This window comes from Canis lupus, chromosome 30, assembly GCF_003254725.2.
Source record: "Canis lupus dingo isolate Sandy chromosome 30, ASM325472v2, whole genome shotgun sequence".
Taxonomy (NCBI): domain Eukaryota; kingdom Metazoa; phylum Chordata; class Mammalia; order Carnivora; family Canidae; genus Canis; species Canis lupus.
Genome location: NC_064272.1, coordinates 32,602,409 through 32,620,848, shown reverse-complemented (window position 1 = coordinate 32,620,848; position 18,440 = coordinate 32,602,409). Strand labels below are relative to the sequence as shown.

The window sequence follows — 18,440 nt, the reverse complement described above, 5'->3', positions numbered from 1 at the left end:
GTCTTGCAGAGAGGGGCAAAGAGGCTTCCCCCCGGGGAGCGGATGAAACTCCACGTCCTGCCTTTCCTCAGCAGTCTGCGCTGATCTCTGGGCTCAGAACCCCCTCCACGGACAGGTGCATCAGCTGGAAGTGTCCTCTTTCCTTCCCCTGGCCTCGGATGGCCTTATGTGCCCATGGCTTCCGCTGACCTCATCTGCTGGGGAGCTAAGCTGTTCACACCTGCCTCCCCAGACCCAGCCGGTAAAAGGCTGAGCTGCGCCTAGAGCCCCGGCCCCTGCCCCCATGCTCTCCACCCTCCATGCTTTAGGGGACCGTTGCCCTGGGAATCAGGCTGCCATGCATCAGTCCAGCTCTGCCACTGTCCGCTCTGAGACCTCGGACAGGGCACTTCCCTGCTCTGGCTTCACTGTTATGTCACAAGGCTGACCCAGGGAGCCTCCCGGTTTCCTCTCAGCCCTGATGGCCTGCGAGGCCAGTTACCAGGTAACCAGAAATACCTGGAGAGCGGGGCTCCCTGTCCAAGTAGCTGCTGTAAGTGTGATACACCTAGACCAAAAGAATTTCTGTTCCTACAAGGCTGGGTCAGGACACGGTTTTATGCATTCAGCTAAACAACCAGAGAAATAATATACATGAGTCCGCCCACCACTCACGACAAAGTAAGTATATGCCCCAGATGGAGCACAAGCTGAGGGATATGAGTCTGCTCCTCTCTCATTGGTCTTGGATGTCAGGCTCCTCTTATAGCATGCTAATATATGGAATTTCTTTCCTTTTTTTTTTAATATATGGAATTTCTAACGGCAATTTTAACTATGTGGGTTTTTTGGCCTTACACACTCTAGTTAGATGTCTGTGGTTATAAATACCTGAAAACTCAACCCAAATAGACCTATATGGTTAAAAAAAAAAAAAAAGGAGTTATTGCTTGTATATCTGAAAAGTCCAGCAGCAAATCTAGTAGCCTCAGGTATAGTTTGATCCAGTATCATCAGGAGTTCAGCTCCTTCTCCTAATGCTTCTCTCTCAGCCCTCTTCCTCTCCATGCCGCAGCTCACAACTCCCATTGCCACAAGGTGGCTGCCAGCAACCCAGGGCCTGCATCTATATATGGCATCCAGAGAAAAGGAACTACTCTGGTCCCCAAGTCCCAAGCAGAAATCTTGAGATTCACTCTGACTGGGGTGAGCCAGCCTTAGTCACTGAAGCTGGGGGAATAACATTGGCCTGGCCTGAGATGTGTGCTCAGTCCCTAGAACTGAGAATGGAGCCAGGTTCCCTGGACCCCCAAACAAAAATGAGGACTGTGGGAAGAGAGACATGGGTACCAGGGAAGCCAGCAACACTGACGCTCAATGGAAGCTGGGTCACTCCTTTGAACTTCAGTAACCCCTTTTCCGGGCACTGAACTTGGGGCTCCTCTTAGGTCTGAGACAAAGCTAAAGCTCCTGAAGCTTCTGATGCTGCTGGTAGGGACAGTCAGCCTGAGGTCAGGCCAGCCAATAGGTGCTTCTCTCCTGAGTGTTCCCAGACCTCCCAGTGCTCGTGCAGCAAGGCAGATGAGGACCTCGCAGCCCTCAAGGAATTTTGACACTAAAACACCGACCACAGCAGGTGGCAGGGGAATGCACGCTAGTTCATTTGGGAAAGCCTGGGGGTTATCAGGGAGGGCTTCCTGAAGTAGGTCAACATTTTCCCAGATATTAAAGGGCTGGTGGCCAGGTGGGATGTGCACACCACTGGGCACGTGCGGACCAGTATACTGGAGCATGGAAATAAGACGATTCAAGTTCTATTTAAGTTTATATTTTATCTGAAAAAAAAAAAAAACCCAAGAGTACTGATATTTAATGTACAGACTGACAATTTCCCCGCTGGTATAATTGACATATGAATTTACGCACACTGGGGGTACATGCTACCTTTTTCTCTGATAGGAAGGTGCATTTGAAAAGGTTCAGAGACTGCAGTTGCCTCAAAAGATGGAGCCAAGGATAAGCGGAGGTCAGGATGAGTTCGCACCAGGCCCCGTCGGACAGGGTGTGAGGTCCAGAGCCAGGGCCCCTTGTCTTAGCCCGTGACCTGCTGGGAGCCAAGGCGCCCCACACCCAGTGGGGTCACACCTGCCCTCCTCGGGGGGCCCTCCCTCCGGTGAGCCTCCTCCCTTGGCAAGGCGTGCTGCTATCCAGGGCGGCCACCAGGCAGGGGTCCCCCAGGGCTGTGGCTGAAGCCATCCGCGCAGCCCTGCTCCCGGAGGAATGCCGGCAGCCCACAGCCAGTGAGTCACAGCACGCGGCCCACGGAAAGGGCCCGATGCTCGCCATGACCTTTGGGGTTTGTCTTGTCATCTGCTGTCCACACCCCAGGGATCGGTGTCCTGCCCCCAGAGGCACGGCGGGCCCTCAGGCCGCAGATGGCTCATAAGGCTGAGGCCCAGGGGATGGCCAAGCCTGCCAGGCCCCAGGAGCAATTTGGCTGGTCCTGGTGGTGACGCAAACATTTTCCCTGGGCTTGGGCAGTCACCCCCTCGCAGTGAGATTGAATCATATCCTCAAAACCTCAAGCCTGACGGGTGCACGTAATGCCAAGACTCGAGAGTGGCAAAGAGGGCTGACCCAGGCCCTCGGTTCACGGCAAAGAAATACTGGAGGCAACACAGACAAAGCTGTTCGCGGGAGAACTAGCACAGAACAACTGTGGGGCCTGGGTCAGCTCCCCTCCTGAGGCCTCAGCTTCTATATCCGTACTACGGGGACAGGACGCCCCGTCCCACCACCTCATGAGATTCCAACGTCCCCCAGGGAAATGAGGTCTGGAGAACGGAGATGGGCTGGAGGGTCCGGCCCTTGTTCTTTGAAAAGGACGATGCCTGGTCTTGAGATGAGTTGGAAGTCATAGTGACTTGGTGGATTTAACTGCCGGATTGCTACATGCCAGACATTGCCAGGACACATGACCGTAGTCCTTCTGCATAGCTTACTTAGACACAGCCCCTCTGTTTCTTTCTTTTTTCCTTTTTTTAAAGATTTTATTTATTTATTTATTTATTTATTTATTTATTTATTTATTTATTATTTATTTATTTATTTATGAGAGACATAGAGAGAGAGGCAGAGACACAAGCAGAGGGAGAAGCAGGCTCCACGCAGGAGCCCGATGTGGGACTCGATCCCAGGACCCCAGGATCATGACCTGAGCCGAAGGCAGATGCTAAACCACTGAGCCACCCAGGTGTCCAGTCCCTCTGTTTCTTTTGACATCTGTGACTTCCCACAGAGATAGTACAGGGCTGGCTAACCCTATTTCACAGCCAAGAAAACCAAGGTCTGGAAAGTTCAGTGACTTGTCAAGGCTACACACCAAACCAGGATGAAGACCAGGGCCCTACAGTCTCAGCCAGAAGTCCTTTCCTTGTGTTGGGGGCCCACCAAGTCGGCCACTTGAGGCCTCAAAGTTCCACTCCGTAAAATGGATAGAGTCGTAAGGAGTCCACCTGGTCAGGCTGCCAGGGTGTTTTCTAGAAGACACATGGGGTTAGCTTTTTTTAACAGATGGCCATGGTTTTTGTGATCTGGAACCTGCTGTGTGCCCCATTCTCCCAGAGGCAGCCTGTGAGGCCTTCCTCAAAGGCGCTCCTCCCAGCAAGCGCTCCCCATTAGGCAGCGGTGCCCTGCAGGGAACATCCCTTTGGAAGACTTGGTCACATATCAGGTTGACCTTGAAAACTAGAGCAGCCAAAAAAGCAAGCCTGGAGCCCAAGCCTCACTGACTGGTAGCTCCCTCTCCTTCCCTCCCTCCCTCTCTCCTTGTCTCTCTCCATGTCTCTGTCTCCCCCTCTCTCCCCCTCACTGCAAAGAATGGAGCAGCCTTGACCGCACCATTGCTCATGGAATTAAGTAGCCAAAAATCATGTCGTCTAGACAAACAGATTTTATGGGTCCAATTAATTCCTGCTGGTCAAAAATAGGCATGCTTAATAAGTGGATATATTTAGAATCTATCATTATCTGGTTCCCAGGGGAGAAAGCTCAGCTCTTATTTCATAAACTCTAATTTCAAACAGAGCCCTGTTAACTCCCGCTTAAGACCTCGCACTCTGCCCCGATAGCAGCAAGAGGTGGGCAGGACCTGGGGGGCCGGGTGGGTAATTTGACCACAGGAAGCCTCTGGAGTCCTGGGTGTCCCCTCTCAACCACCAGAAGTCAGAAGACACGGCCGCTTCTTCGGGCAGCGTTGCCAGGGTGGGGAGCTGCCGGGAGAACAGGGATCCAGAACAATCTTTTTGTCCCAGTGTCTCTCCTGCCCCTGTGTCCCAGGATCCACCGCCATCTGTGGCCTGGGCCTCAGAGTCTGGGAGGCCTCTAGGGCTGTGTGAGCTCTGGCACCTTCTGTCCCTGTGAGTCACTCTCAGCGCTCAGGCCTGAGCAGAGGAGGCGGCCGCTGGCCGAGAGCAGGACTAGAGACCTAAAAGGACCCAGCTGTGCCAGAGGCGGGCAGGCGGCGCTGACAGGGTGAGCCGGTGGCACGGAAGGGAGCCCAGCCTGCTTTCAGGGCTGCACCTCACATCAGCCTGGGCTTCCCGCTGCCTCCCCGGGCCACTCTGGGCCACCTCCAATGCTGCTGCTCTCTGGTGAGCTGGAGATGAGGCACGGAGGACGTCTGGGGGATCTCTAAGGGGCCATCCAGGCTGAGTGGGACCCTCTCTGGACTCAGGGGAGGTGGCCCTGCCAGGCCTTGCCCAGGTCAGGAAGGAATGGTCACTTGTCATTCTCTGGATATATGTGTGCGTGTAAGCAAGGTGTATTAATCTCCAGCGGGTACATAACACATCAGCACAAAGTAGAAAGCTTACACGGGCAGAAACTCGGCTCTCACAGTCCTGGAGGCCAGGCATCGAAAATCAAGGTGTGGGCAGGGCCGTGCTCCTCTGCACGATCTAGGAGAGACCATTCCCTGCCTCTCGTAACTTCCAGTTGCCCCAGCATTCCTGGGCTTGTGGCTGCATCCCTCCCAGCCCTGCCTCCATCTGCACACGGCTTTCTCTTCTCTCTGCGTCTCTCCGTTGTGTTTCTCCTGCTTAGGGTCACCTGGCTAATCCCCGATGACCTCATTTTGAGATCCCTTATCTAAGACCCTCTTTCCAAATAAGGTCACAAAGGCATAGGCAGGCTCAAGGCGGATGCCCCAGCTGGGTGCCTGCCCCTGGCCACACTCTTAGCCCCGCTGGCTGCCTCGCCCACCTTGAGCAAAGATACGGGGAGCAGCAGTGAATGACCACTCTGCACCATGCCCCAGCTCCTGGTTCCCCAGCTGAAAGACTGTCATATATGGTGAGGCATGAGGCCGTCCACAGGTGGTGACACATGGCCAAGACTCCACGGCTCCAAAATCATCACTCCTCTGCCTGAATGACCTCGATTACCACCCTCCCAGTATTTGACAAACTTGTAATCATCCATTAAGCCCCAGCCAAGCACACTTCCTCCATGACGTCTGCCCTGCCCTCTTTTCCCAGGGACCAACCTCCATCTCATTTGTAGCAGGGCCATGTGGTCTTCATCTCTGTAGCTCTAGATCCTGGCAAGGGCCCGGAGCCGGTCACAAGCCCCATGGCGTCATGCCAAATGCCCAGAGTCCCTCTCCCTGGGAGACAAAGGTCTGAGTTGGAGGGTCTGCACACGGCTTCTCCCGCCTTCCTCACCCAATTCCATCCTTTGCCAGGAAGGAGCATCTTTACTTGTCTTCTTTTCTGTCCCAGGCTGGTCGTGGGCGCTCCATTGGAAACCAACGGCCACCAGAAGACGGGAGACGTGTACAAGTGTCCAGTGACCCATGGGAACTGTACCAAGCTCAACCTGGGTAATGTGAGCCACTGGCCTCTCCACCGTGAGGCCAACCACCATCTGGGGCGGGACAGGTTTCAGAGAGCATATCCATGCCCGCGTTCACACTGCCTTCTCCCAGCCACCCTGATTCCACCACCCCCATTTTACAGAAGGGCAACCTGAGGCCAGAGAGAGGAAGCACCTTTCCCAGAGTCACACTAGCTTGTCAGGGGCCTGCCAGGACGCAAACCTAGGCCTCCAGGGTTCCAGGCCGTTGCTCGTTCTGACTCCCCCCACTGGCCCTCAACGCAAGACTCTCTCTCCCAGCAGGAGAAAAACAGTTCCTGTCTTCTATCCAGTTTGGGAATAATAACAATAGCCAGTGTTCGTATATCTTATATAATGTTCACCATGTGCCAGGCACTGGTTTAAGCACTTTCAGGGATTTTGACTCATTCAATCCGTTCAACGACCATTCAAGATTTAATGTAACAAAGGAGGGAATGGCAACATGTGGAAGCGAGGGGACCTGCCTAGAGTCCCCAAGGTTCCAATCCGGGCGGTCCAAAGTCAGGAAGCAGCCCTGCCTTTCTGAAATGAAGGGCTTGTCCTCACCCCCATAGGATCAGTGTGTGCCTGTGCATGTGCACATACACGTGCATCTGTTAAAACACACACGCTAATCTGCTAAAGCACTTCCACTCTGTCCTAAACATCAGACAGTGGCTGGGCCATCGCTTTGCTTGCAGAAGGGAGCAAAAAGTTCCATTTGGGCTGAGACACTGCAACCTCGGCCCAGCCCTAAGGGACTGCCTTCCCCAGAGCCCAGAGGCCTCTCGGCCTTCTAGGACGGCGGTCTCTGCCCTCCAGCAGCAGGGTGGGGCTCCCTGGGGAGGTGAAGTGGGGGTGCAGGCCTGGTGGGGGAGGTGTCAGAGCTTCAAGAGATAAGCAGATGAACGAAAAGGTCCACATCAAAGAGAAAGCCAAGCACCCGCATCCCCAGGGCGGCCAGCTGTCCCATCATCACATGGTGCGGGACGCTCCCGCTGTCCACATCTGCGTCAGCACTGTGGGTGGGAAGTTCAAACCCCGGCACAGCCGGGGCCCAGACTTCAGTAAGGAAACACTGATGGAGGCAGGAGCCTGGCTGGTGGCTCACGGAACCCAGTCATCAACCACCCTGAAGGCACAGGCTTCTGGAGCAAGCCAAGCTCGATTTCTCCTTCCAGCTGGACAGTTTCTTTGCTGCACGTCCATAGGGAGCTCACATCCCCTCTCTGAACCTCTGTTCACTCGTGTGTAAAGTGAGGAGGGTGGACTCGAGGACTCTAGGATCCATTCCATGTCTAATACGTCCCCAGCCTTTACTGAGCCCCTAGTATGTGCCAAGCACTGCGCCAGTCTCTGGGGATCCAGCAGGGAATAAGAAGCCAGGGGCTCAAAAAAAAAATAAAAAATAAAAAAATAAAAAAATAAAAGAAGCCTAGGGCTCTGCTGGAGAGGACAGTAAGCAAGCAGACAAACTAGGAAGCAGGTAGAGATAGAAAAGGATCCTGCTATAGGTAGGGATAAACACTGTGTGATAAGCCACAGAGCTGTGAGAAGAGAGGCTGGGTGGGGAGGAGGTGGAGACAGGATTGTACCTTAGCAAGGTGGTCAGGGGAGGCCTCTTTAAACAGGTAACATTTAAGCAAAGGTCTGATGGCAGAGTCAGGTGGGACCAGAGCATGCCAGGCAGTGGGAGAGCATATGCAAAGGCCCTGCGGTAGGAATGAGCTTACTCTGTTGAGGACAGAAAGAAAGGCCATGCAGCTGGGGCAGAGGGCACAAGGAGGGGGGTGGGAGGGGTGAGACCTGAGGGGTTCAAGGCTGAGGCCACCAAGAGAAACTGCTGGTCCAGGTGGGGACGCAGACACATGACCCATCATTTAATTTCCTCTACTGCAGAAAGTTTCCCCTGCTGGCAGTGAGAGCCTGGAAAACATTCCTGAGCTGGGCATAAGCTGGGAGGTGGTGGGCAGCCCAGTGAGTCAGGGCAGAGGAAATGAACCAATCAGGAAGCCCTCCATTTGAAGAGGGTTTCTTTCCCACCGAGAGAAAGTGCACGGCAGGAAGACCATCTGGCGGCTTATCCCCACAGTGGAAAACGCAAGGCTGGGAAACCTGACTCCTGGGTTTTCCTATGGCCTTTCCAGCCTGTGAGCCTCACCGAGCCAGGAATGTTCTTTCTTCTCTCTCCAGGGAAGGCTAGATGGGTGGCAGCCATTCACAACTCAGTGTGAAAAAGCCAATGCCTTCCTTCCCGACACCAGGATGAAGTCGGGGCTTTAGGGAAGGGCTGAGGCTCAAGCAGAGGATGCGACTCAGGAGGGCGGACTCTGCGTGAGCCGGGGCTCGTGCCCATGGTCCTCACACAGACCCACTGAGAAAGATGCCAGTGTCTCCTGGTCGTAGACCAGCAGACCGAGGCCCAGAGAGGGTGGTGACTGCCCCAAGTCCACGAGGCAGGACGCGACCCCGAGTCTCCCCACTACACTCAGCTGCTTCCAGGCCAGCAGTCCGACTAAGGACTCCGGGCTCTGAGACCAGGAGGAAGGAGGTGGTGCACGGTGGGGTGAGGCGAGGCGGCCGGCGTGCCCGACACAAACAGAGGGCAGAAATCCCCACACGCTCAGGGGTGGAGGTTGTCCAGTCGGGGCTCGGAGCTTCCTCTCTGGATTTGTCACCACCACCCCACTGCCACCACCACCCCGCCACCAGACGGGACAGCTCAGGAGGCGCAGCCTGGCCTCAAGTCCCCACTCTCTCATTTATCAGCAACTGACCTTCTAGAAGTCACGAAGCCCCCCCACCCCCTGCATCTCAATTTTCTCATCTGTGAAACAGAAATGCTGACCCCTGGGGCCCCCAGGACCCACAGGGGGTACGGGGTGGGGCGCATGTAAGTGATAGGCATTGTAAAAACACAGGGTTATTACCAGTCTTTTCTCTCTCTGGCTTCTTTGGACAGACAAAACCAAACAATCCCGGTCCCTCACAACCTCCAGCCAAGAGGGGCTGGATTTCCAGAGAAGCCCTACTACCAACCGAGGGAACTCAGAGAGAAAAAAAAACAACCAACCCAGCTGCCCCCCGCCCCGCAGCCCACAGCGCAGTTAGGCGGCGAAGCTCGGGCCTCTGCTATTGCCTGGCCTGCGCCCCTCTTCACCCTGCCAGCCGCCCACAAAGCTAAATGCAAACCATTCTCGGGGGCCACCCGGGTCCTCGGAAGGTGCTGAGGATGCCATCTACTTGCCCCCCACAGTACGTGAGGGTGGGCCTGCAATGGAAGGCCTGGCTCACCTCCTCCTAAACTCTGCCCCCTGCCACAGGCCCCCCTACACGTGGGTTCACCCCGACACGCAGCCACGTACACCCCGGTGCACAGAAGGGGAAGTCGAGCCTGCTTCCTCCCCTTCCGTGGCCGGTGGGATGCTCTAGTAAGACCTTCACAGAACTCCTTTGAGCAATTCTAATTGGCCACAGGCCTCTCCCGACACTCGGGTTGGCTGATGACCCTGCTGCTAACCAGCCCTCCTGGCAACTGAGCGCAGAGTGACGTTCTCGCCAGACTCCCACACCTGCAGAGGGCTCTGGCCACCCGTGGGAGAATCAGCTAGCATCCGTCGGTTTACCAGATGACCAGAGACCTGGGCTCCGAGTAGAACACGGACTGCTGAGTTCTGATAGCAGAGCGGCTTGAAGGGAAATGCGGAGGGGACGCAGCCCAGGGGAAGCCAGCCTAGGGCCTGCGCTCTGGCGTGTGCAGGACGGGACACGTGAGGAGTGCCAGGGACCGGTCAGACGTCTGGAGGAGGAAAAACGCCAGACTAGGCGATGCAGGGCTCTGCTGTGTGCTTACGGGGTGACCTTGAGCAGGTCGCTTGGCCTCTCTGAGACTCAGTTTCCTCATCTCACAGGGAACTGTGGGGAAGGAATAAGACGTGTCTGGGCAAGCCCTTGGTACACCATGAAGGGCTGCACGATGGGCAGGGGAATCAGGGAGGACTCTGCGAGGCCCCGACCCTGCCACAGGCACCTCTGGTGGCCGAGGGGTGTGGGGTGGGCGGGAGAGGGCTGTGGGCTAAGTTTCTCCCTCCCACCCCAGGAAGGGTCACTCTGTCTAACGTGTCGGAGCGGAAGGACAACATGCGCCTCGGCCTGAGCCTGGCCACCAACCCCAAGGACAACAGCTTCCTGGTAAGAGCCGCCCACCCCACTGTCTTTCTAAGTCCCAGGCCCTCCTGCCCCATGTACCCTCTGCTCAGGGCCAGAGAGGCAGGGGGTGAGTTAACATGTCCTTACATGACACTCGCACTCTGTCCACCAGGCTGCCTGTCCACACGCTCACGCAGCAGCTCCTCCACTGGCTTCCTTTCTGTGCCATTCTGTCTGCCGGGTGCCCTCAACTTTTGAGGTGGGCAGCCCCAGCAGGAGGACATATTGAGCTCTTTTGTGTGCCTACCCTGGGGATGAGGGATGGACAGCCTGAAAGGAACAGTAATAAAGAGCGCCAACAGGGCAGAGGGAGCCTATGCCTCCTTCTGGAGAGCCACATTTCTGAGGCAGAGACCGAATCTCTGCTCCAGGTTTGATCAAAGAAACAGGACACACCACACACCCTAAGAAGTCTCTGAAGGGAAGCCATAAATGAGAGAACATGGATTTGCTACGACCGAGGAAAGAGATACACAGTGACAGGCCACCCAGCCTGCACAGGGTTGCATGGGAAGGCTTTCTGGAGGAGGCTTTTGATTTGCTTTTAAAGAAGAGACAACGGGTCTCAGCAAGGAAGGAAGAGGAGGGGTACTTGTGCTGAAGTAGGGACATTTATTCATTTAAACAACGTTTTGAGCACTTACCATGTGCCGAGCCCAATGCCAGACACTGGGGAATCAGCAGTCAACAGAGCTCCTGGCCTGCTGTGGCTTAAATTCTGGTGGAGGGAGAGCTGATAAGTCAATGAGTAGCGTAAACGTGATGTTGAGGCAAAAAAGGCCTGCTCGCAGAGGTCTCTGCACCCTGCCCAGACGAGCACGTGCAAACTCTGCACACAGTCAGCAAGCGCGGGTGGCCTCGTGGCAGGCACGGCCTGCTCCTTGCCACCATGAGTTGGGCAATGCTAGAGATTCAAAACAGGATCCTGCTGGGACTGCTAGTTCTAGAAACAGCTGCAGGAGATGATTTCAGAGAAAAATTACCCCAGAAAGCCCAATAAAATGAGCTACTCATTTTAAGATGGGAGGGAGCGCTTGTATCACTCTTTGTTCTTATCCAAGAGTACGTTTCTGTGGACAGATGGGACATTCAGGGTGTGGAGCACCAGACACCAGGACAACAAGATGAGTGGGATGCTCAGGGGCTGAAGAGAGTAGAGTGGCCCTTCCAGGGAAAGTCCATAGGTGCCCCCATCTATGGCCAGCCCACAGCCCTTCATCATCCCAACCAAGGCAAACAGGATGCTGGGTACTGTCCATACACAGACCTGTCAGGGGCCCTTGTTGCTACTCCCTTTTCCTTCTAAAGCTCCTTATTATGTTCCTACCGAATTGATTCCACCTACTTCACAAGGATGAAGGCCCAAGAAGGATGGTATGATACACCCTCTGGGGTTTCCATGTGTTAATTAAGTCCCTGGTTTATAAATGGCAACTTTTGTTCATCTATTCACTTATTGTCCATTCCCCAACCAATTGTTTATCTCTCCATTCATCTATTCACCCACTCATTCATTTATCCTTCCATCCATCCATTCCTACATCCATCCATCATCCATTATCCATCATCCATGTATTCATCCATCTATCCCATTATCCATCATCCATCCACTCAGTCATCCATCCATCATCTATCCACCTATCCACCCATCCATCTGCCCACCCATCCATGCATCCATCATATATCCATCCATCCATCCATCCATTCATCCATTATCCATCATCCAGCCACCCACCCACCCATCATCTATCCACCTATCCCCATCCATCCATCATCCATTCATCCATCCATCCACCTACCCATCCATCCATCCATCCATCCATCCATCCATCCACCATCCATAATCTATCCACCTATCCATACATCCATCTACCCACCCATCTATCCATCTATCCATCTATCCATCTATCCATCCATCCATTATCCATCATCCAGCCACCTATCCATCTGTCATCTATCCACTCATCCATCCATCTATCATCTATCCATCTATCTATCCATCCATCATCTGTCCATCTATCCACCCATCCATCCATCATCTGTCCACCTATCCATCATCCATCATCCATGATCCACCCTCCTATTCTTCATTCTCCCCCTTCTTCCAGAAATAATTTACTACAGCTTCAATAAAGGATGCAGATAAAACAAAACCTTTAAAATCTGACTAAAAAAAGAAAGCTAATTAAAGAAAGGAATTAGAAATGGAATAATTATTTTTCCAAACCAAAGGAAATTGCAGCACAAAATTTAGTCCTGGGCTTCTTGGCAGCCAGACAAAAATGGAGACATGGGTCAAGGTTTTCATTTTTAACAACCCTGACTCTGAGGGGGACTCATCACTCAGTCTTTAAATGAAGAGCTGACATCAATGTGTTTGGTAGCAAGTTTCAGAGAAAGAGCAGAAACATTCTTTTTTTTCTTTCCCCAGTAAGAGGCATGGGCATATTGCTGGGGCCCAGTCCTGGAAATTTTCCCAGTAAGAACCTTCAGGGGACCTCTTCAGACAGAGAGGCTCCTCTAGTGACCTTGAAGGGTCCACTCCTATGGATGATGCTGTGTGGTGGGTGGTGTGGGCAGGTAGGGTGAAGGAGCGTCACAACTCTAGATGATGGGACAGAGAATGGGACCCTTGAAAATACAACAAGGACTCTAAGATTAGTTTTTCTCCATTCCATCTGAAACCAAGGGAACTAGATAGAATACATCAGAGCAAGAAAGAATTCAGTTAGACTCCAAGAAGACTCTCTAAATCCTTGGAGTACCAATACTCAGATAGAGAATGTCTGTCTTGGGTCATGGAGGTTGGGCTGGGCCAAAGGCTGTTGGGCCTGGACCCTCCCAGAGATCCCCCCCAGCTGACTGGGGGGTCTGCACTGTGTTTCACAGGCCTGCAGCCCACTCTGGTCTCACGAGTGTGGGAGTTCCTACTACACCACAGGAATGTGTTCAAGAGTCAACTCCAACTTCAGGTTCTCCAAGACGGTAGCCCCAGCTCTCCAAAGTAAGTAGCTTCAACTCTGCAGACCCATGCTAACAGTCATGGGAGGCTCCCAGCTCTGATCACTGCCACCCTGCAGCTACAAAGCAGCACCTGTACTCCAGCGCCACCGTCCTCCAGAATCTCTGGGGCAGAGCAATGGTGGGAGGCAAATGAACTGAGGTTATGAAGACAATCCTAGCAGTCAGAGAGGCTCACTGCAAACCCACTGTGAGTGAGGAAGAGGTTGCTGGGCCATGGAGTACAGCAAGCAAGCTATGCAAAGTACAACTCTGGGGACATTGTTCACTTAGACTACAATGTGAATGGTGCCCTCTGATGTTATGCAATGCAGCTGCCTTGTAGATGGAAGACCAAGGAAAACAGAAATATCCCCAGGAACAATCCCCTCTAACTGGTGTTCCTGAATATCAGGAAGCTCTGCCCAGCTTGCACAGACCCTCATGGAACACAAAACCTCCCATCCACTCCCCACCCACCAAGTGAATCTGGGGAATAATGTTCAGACCTTGTCTCCTGCAAGCCCAGACTACTTGGCTCCGAGCCTATTTCCTCTGGGCTGAATACCGTCACCCAAGCAGCTGCTAACCCTCTCACTGAGGGTGAGAGGATTCACACCTCTAGCTAGCAGCAGCTTCCCCCAGACAACAGGCCCAATCAGAGATTGAAGGACAGGACAGTGCTTGGTGCAGAGGAAGAGGGAAGCATCAGCGCAGCAGGGATGGAAAAGTCATCCTTGTAAGGGTGAGGAGGAAGTGTTGATTCCATGCTCACCAGGTGGCCAAGGGAAAGGCGGTGCTGTGGCTGGGGAGGAGGCCCAATCTCAGTCACATGAGGTGTGAATAGGGAATCTCACCTCAGGCCAACAAATGACCATCCAAGCCTCCAGGAACTCCTCTGGGGGAGACCTGCCATCTGGCTCACCAGCAGCGGTGTGCTGGGGGCTTATCAGACACAGATCCCAGGGCCACTCCTTTGGTGTCTCTAACTCAGTAGATCTGGGACAAGCCCCAGCTAGGGTGTGTGTGTGTGTGTGTGTATGTGTGTGTGTGTGTGTGTGTGTTCACTGGAGTGTGCAGCCCTGTTTAGGAACCACAGATCTAAAGCAAAGCTCTTTCCAAGATGCTTCAAAAGAAAAATGTGAAGTTGCAAGAAAGAAGTTAGCAATAGTGAATGCATTCTAATAATAAGCATGGCTTAAAAATAAAAGAAACCTGGTCCCCCACCATTAGGTTAGGAACCCCCCACCCCTAACTAAGGAGTTTCTGTCTCAGTCACCTCCGTGACCACCAGCGCCACTCAGCTGCCCGGTCCACAGGCATTAAGCTAGACCAGCCTGGGAAAGGACAAAGCTCTCTGGTGCTGTCAGCCCAGAAGGATTGGGCCGTCACCTGCCACACACGGCATACAGGTGGTACAAGAACCACTACACGACTCCAGAAGCAGAGGTGATTCTGAGCTGCCAAGTCACCTAAATGCTTCTAAAATGCTCTCCCAAACATAAAGCCTGCGATGGGCCCCCAAGCCCAAAGCTGCCACTTTCTTATCTCTGATCACCACTGACCTCAACCAATGGCACCTTCATGATGAAGGAGTTACTGGAATGGTTAACACACAAAAGCTTCTGCTATAAAGTAGACTTTACAACAGTGTGAAAATTCTCCAGTACAAGTCAGCAGATAACCAATATTTTAATAGGATATGCTATAATACAGTATGTGTGTATCATACCACGCTGGGACGTCTAATTTCAAAGTAACCACAACTGTTCACCAATAGAAACAAGTTACTTCGATTTTAAAAGAAGTTTTTTTGCATTTGTTACAGTACCAACGTTTCTTTGTTGTTTTTTGTCATTTATTTTAACTTGATACTAGTATTATTGGGAAATAGAGAAACGTTTATGTTCAGAGCACAGGTAAATGCATAAATGCTTGACCTTATGATGTCACTGTCACATTAACAAAGTAATTTGCTTTAAAAAAGAAAAAAAAAAAAAACTAAGAGGATCCACTAAGATTTCTTGAGAGTTGACTTTGTGCTCAGCCCTTTAGAAGCCTCATCTCCTTGATTCCTCCTGGCAGTCCTCTCCTGTCACCAGGTCTGTTTTTACAGCAGAAGGAACAGGTGTAAGGTCACACAGCTAGAGCTCGGCAAAGCCAGGAATCAAACAGTCTGATACCAGATTCCTCGTCCTAAGCCATCACCCTTTACCGCTCTCCTAAAAAATGAAACTCACTCATTTGGGCTGAAAGTGGTCAGTGCATCCTGCCCACGACAGTAAAACAAATGACTGTGAGCTGCTGATCTGGGCAGGATGGCTGCCGCAGAACATTAGCCAGCTGGTGGTAGGTTGGGCCCTGATGAAGAGCAGAGGCAGTCAGGGTGAATTTAAGCTTGGTTCAAACAACAAGCTCAGAGTGGTTGAGCAGAGCCCAGAATTCCTGGGCTCATCATTCATGTTGTCCAAATAAATGACTAGCCCAAGGACAACTGCCCAGCCCAGGGAATGACAGGGTCCTTCCTCTGTTGTCCTACGGACACTCATCTGGACACCCATCCAGTAGACTCATCTGGACACTCATCTGTAGAATCAGAGACTCATTGCAGACACTGAGTCACTGGGCAGCCATGACCACATGTCCCCACTTCCCAGGATGCCAGACCTACATGGACATCGTCATTGTCCTGGATGGCTCCAACAGCATCTACCCCTGGGTGGAGGTTCAACACTTCCTCATCAACATCCTGAAGAAATTTTACATTGGCCCTGGACAGATCCAGGTAAGTGTCTCTGGGACTCTTTTCACCTCTGACCAGGGCTTCCCAGACCTATGGAAGACGCTGCCCCAGGGGCATGGAGGAGCCTCCTTGCACATGCTAATAAGGTATAGGTGCAGGGGCCAGGCCGAGGCCCTGCAGCCCAGGACACCCATCTCTGCTGGGTGCATCTGGGGACAGTCTGGGGGAGGCCCTACTTCATCGGTAAAACCTGTCGATGCTACCGATGAAGAATGACTTTGAGTAGGAAGAGTAGGAAGGAAGGAAGGCAGGAAAGGTTGAGTGGATCCCTGCTGAGTGAGGCACGGGGGATAATTAGATCTTGAGAGAAGACTGAGTGGGGAGCTCATAGCTGCCAGCACATGTCCAAACTACCACTTGGCTAAAGAGGGGTAGATTTATACTGTATTGTTTTGGCCGACCAAGTGAGGACCGACATATAGGAAGTACAAGGTGGCAGATTTCCAGTCAATCTAGGAGATTATTTTTCTTAAAGATTTTATTTATTTATTCATGAGAGACATACAGAGAGGCAGAGACATAGGCAGAAGGGAGAAGCAGACTCCCTGCGAGGAGCCCGATGCGGGACTCCATCCCAGGACCCTGGGATCATGCCCTGAGCCAAAGGCATACACTCAACCACTGAGCTACCAGGCATCCCTAGGAAATTATTTTGGAACAATTAGAGCAGTTAAAAAGGGAGTGGGCTTTCTCAAGAAGTAATGACTTCCCCACGACAGGAAGATTATCCTTAGGGTATCATGGGCCAAAAGTCGGGCATTAAAAAGGCACCAAATAAACTTGAGGCCTGTCCAACAGGAAGGTTTTATTATTCTAGTCCTACTGTAGGCCTTTAAGGATTTTTGTTTGTTTTGAGGCTATTAATATTGTCTATATATTATTGACCTTGGGAATAAAAGGTTCTCTTCCAATTTTTCAGGAACCTTGATTCCAACATTTGATGAAAAATGCCCTGGCTTTCCAGGCATGCTACTCCTAATATTTTAGGCTTCAATCCTGTGTTCAAGCAAGAAACATAATCTGTTGGGCCTTTCTTTATTTTTATTTTATTTTATTTTATTTTATTTTATTTTATTTTTGAGAGAGAGAGAGCATGAGCGCAAGCTAGGAGGGTCAGAGGGAGAGGGAGGAAGAGAATCCTAAGTAGGCTCCAGGCTCAGAGTAGAGCAGTGACCTGGGACTCGATCCCACGACCCCCAGATCATGACCTGAGCCAAATTCAAAAGTCAGATGCTCAACTGAGTGAGCCACCCAGGCACCCGTTGTAGGGTCTTTCTTTAACTCACACTCTCCTCTCTGGAGATGAACCTTCCACAGGCCTCACCAAGCCACCCATTTTTCTAGAGCCCTGTTGAACTGTTTTCCTTCCCAGTGACTCACCATCGGGATGGTCCCCCACCCTCTGTACTCCCCAACAGCCACAGACAGAGATGACTCCAGGGAACCTCACTGCCGAGGGTCCAGTTTTCAGGGGTCAGCATGTTCTGTTGTCCTCTCCCCTCTCCCGCAGGTTGGAGTTGTCCAGTACGGAGAAGACGTGGTGCATGAATTTCACCTCAATGACTACAGGTCTGTAAAAGATGTAGTGGAAGCTGCCAGCCACATTGAGCAGAGAGGAGGGACAGAGACCCGGACGGCATTTGGCATCGAATTTGCTCGGTAAAAAATGAAAAAAAAAAAAAAAAAACCAACCCTAATAAAATAGAAATAATAATAATGACTTACTTAAATCTCAGATAACTGTTCTAGTTCTACGTTGCTGTGTAACAAACCTCCACAAAATTCTGTGCCTCGAGACAATCATTTATTAATCCCTCCAAGTTACGGGGTAGGCTGGGCCCAGCTGGTCCATTCTCTCTGGGGTTCTCTCCTATGGTTGTAGTTTGGTGTGCCTGCTGGGGCTGTTGTCATGGGAGGGGTTGACTGGAATGGACATCCAAAATGGCACACTCATGTGACTGGCAGTTGTTGCTTGTTGTTGGTTGGGAGCTCAGTGTGGGCTGGTGACTTGAGCACCCCCACATGTGGCCATATGAGTCGGTTTTCTCATGGTGTAGCAGCCAGTCTCTGAGAAGGAGTGTCCCAAGAGAGCTTTCCAGGAGGCCCACACAGGAACTCTGAGAGTGCCTGAGACCTACCCCCTGAAGTCTCGCATATGACTTTTGCCATATTCTGTTGATCAAGCAAGTCATTAGAGCCAGTCTAGACTCAAGGGGAAGAGAATTTGATTCTGCCTCTTGAGGGAGGAATGGCAAGGCCACGTCACAGAAGAGCATTTGGGATGGGAAGGTGTTGTTGCAACCAGCTGTGGAAAATGCGCTGTGCCACAGAGACCCTAATAAAAAGTACGTGGGTTCCGTGAGGGCAGGATCTTCCTGCGGAGTGCGTGTCGTCAGTGGAGTGGGAGGAAGATCCTTAAATCCTTAAATCTGACTCCTAAAGTCCTTAAAAATCACACCGGAACTCACTCACAATGATAATGAATGTTACCTCTGGACCATGCCCTCGCAGCTGGCTCCATGCGTGCTCCGGAGACACCACCATTGCTCAGAAC

The 18,440-nt window shown here is 52.2% G+C and overlaps 1 protein-coding gene across 3 annotated transcripts in view; it reads left to right on the top strand.

The window, feature by feature from the left end:
- The window catches only part of ITGA11 (integrin subunit alpha 11), a 113,873-nt gene that overhangs the window by 46,805 nt on the left and 48,628 nt on the right, over positions 1 to 18,440 (top strand). The window contains exons 1-6 of one of the 3 annotated variants that reach the window (XM_035708700.2): positions 490 to 660; positions 5,760 to 5,860; positions 9,974 to 10,065; positions 12,973 to 13,087; positions 15,741 to 15,868; positions 17,397 to 17,545. In XM_035708700.2, the coding sequence (XP_035564593.1) occupies positions 10,015 to 10,065; positions 12,973 to 13,087; positions 15,741 to 15,868; positions 17,397 to 17,545 (443 nt within the window). In that variant the 5' untranslated portion in view covers positions 490 to 660; positions 5,760 to 5,860; positions 9,974 to 10,014. Of the gene's footprint in view, positions 1 to 489; positions 661 to 5,759; positions 5,861 to 9,973; positions 10,066 to 12,972; positions 13,088 to 15,740; positions 15,869 to 17,396; positions 17,546 to 18,440 lie in introns of those variants that run through there. The other 2 variants (XM_025472354.3, XM_035708701.2) reach the window with 2 other exon arrangements.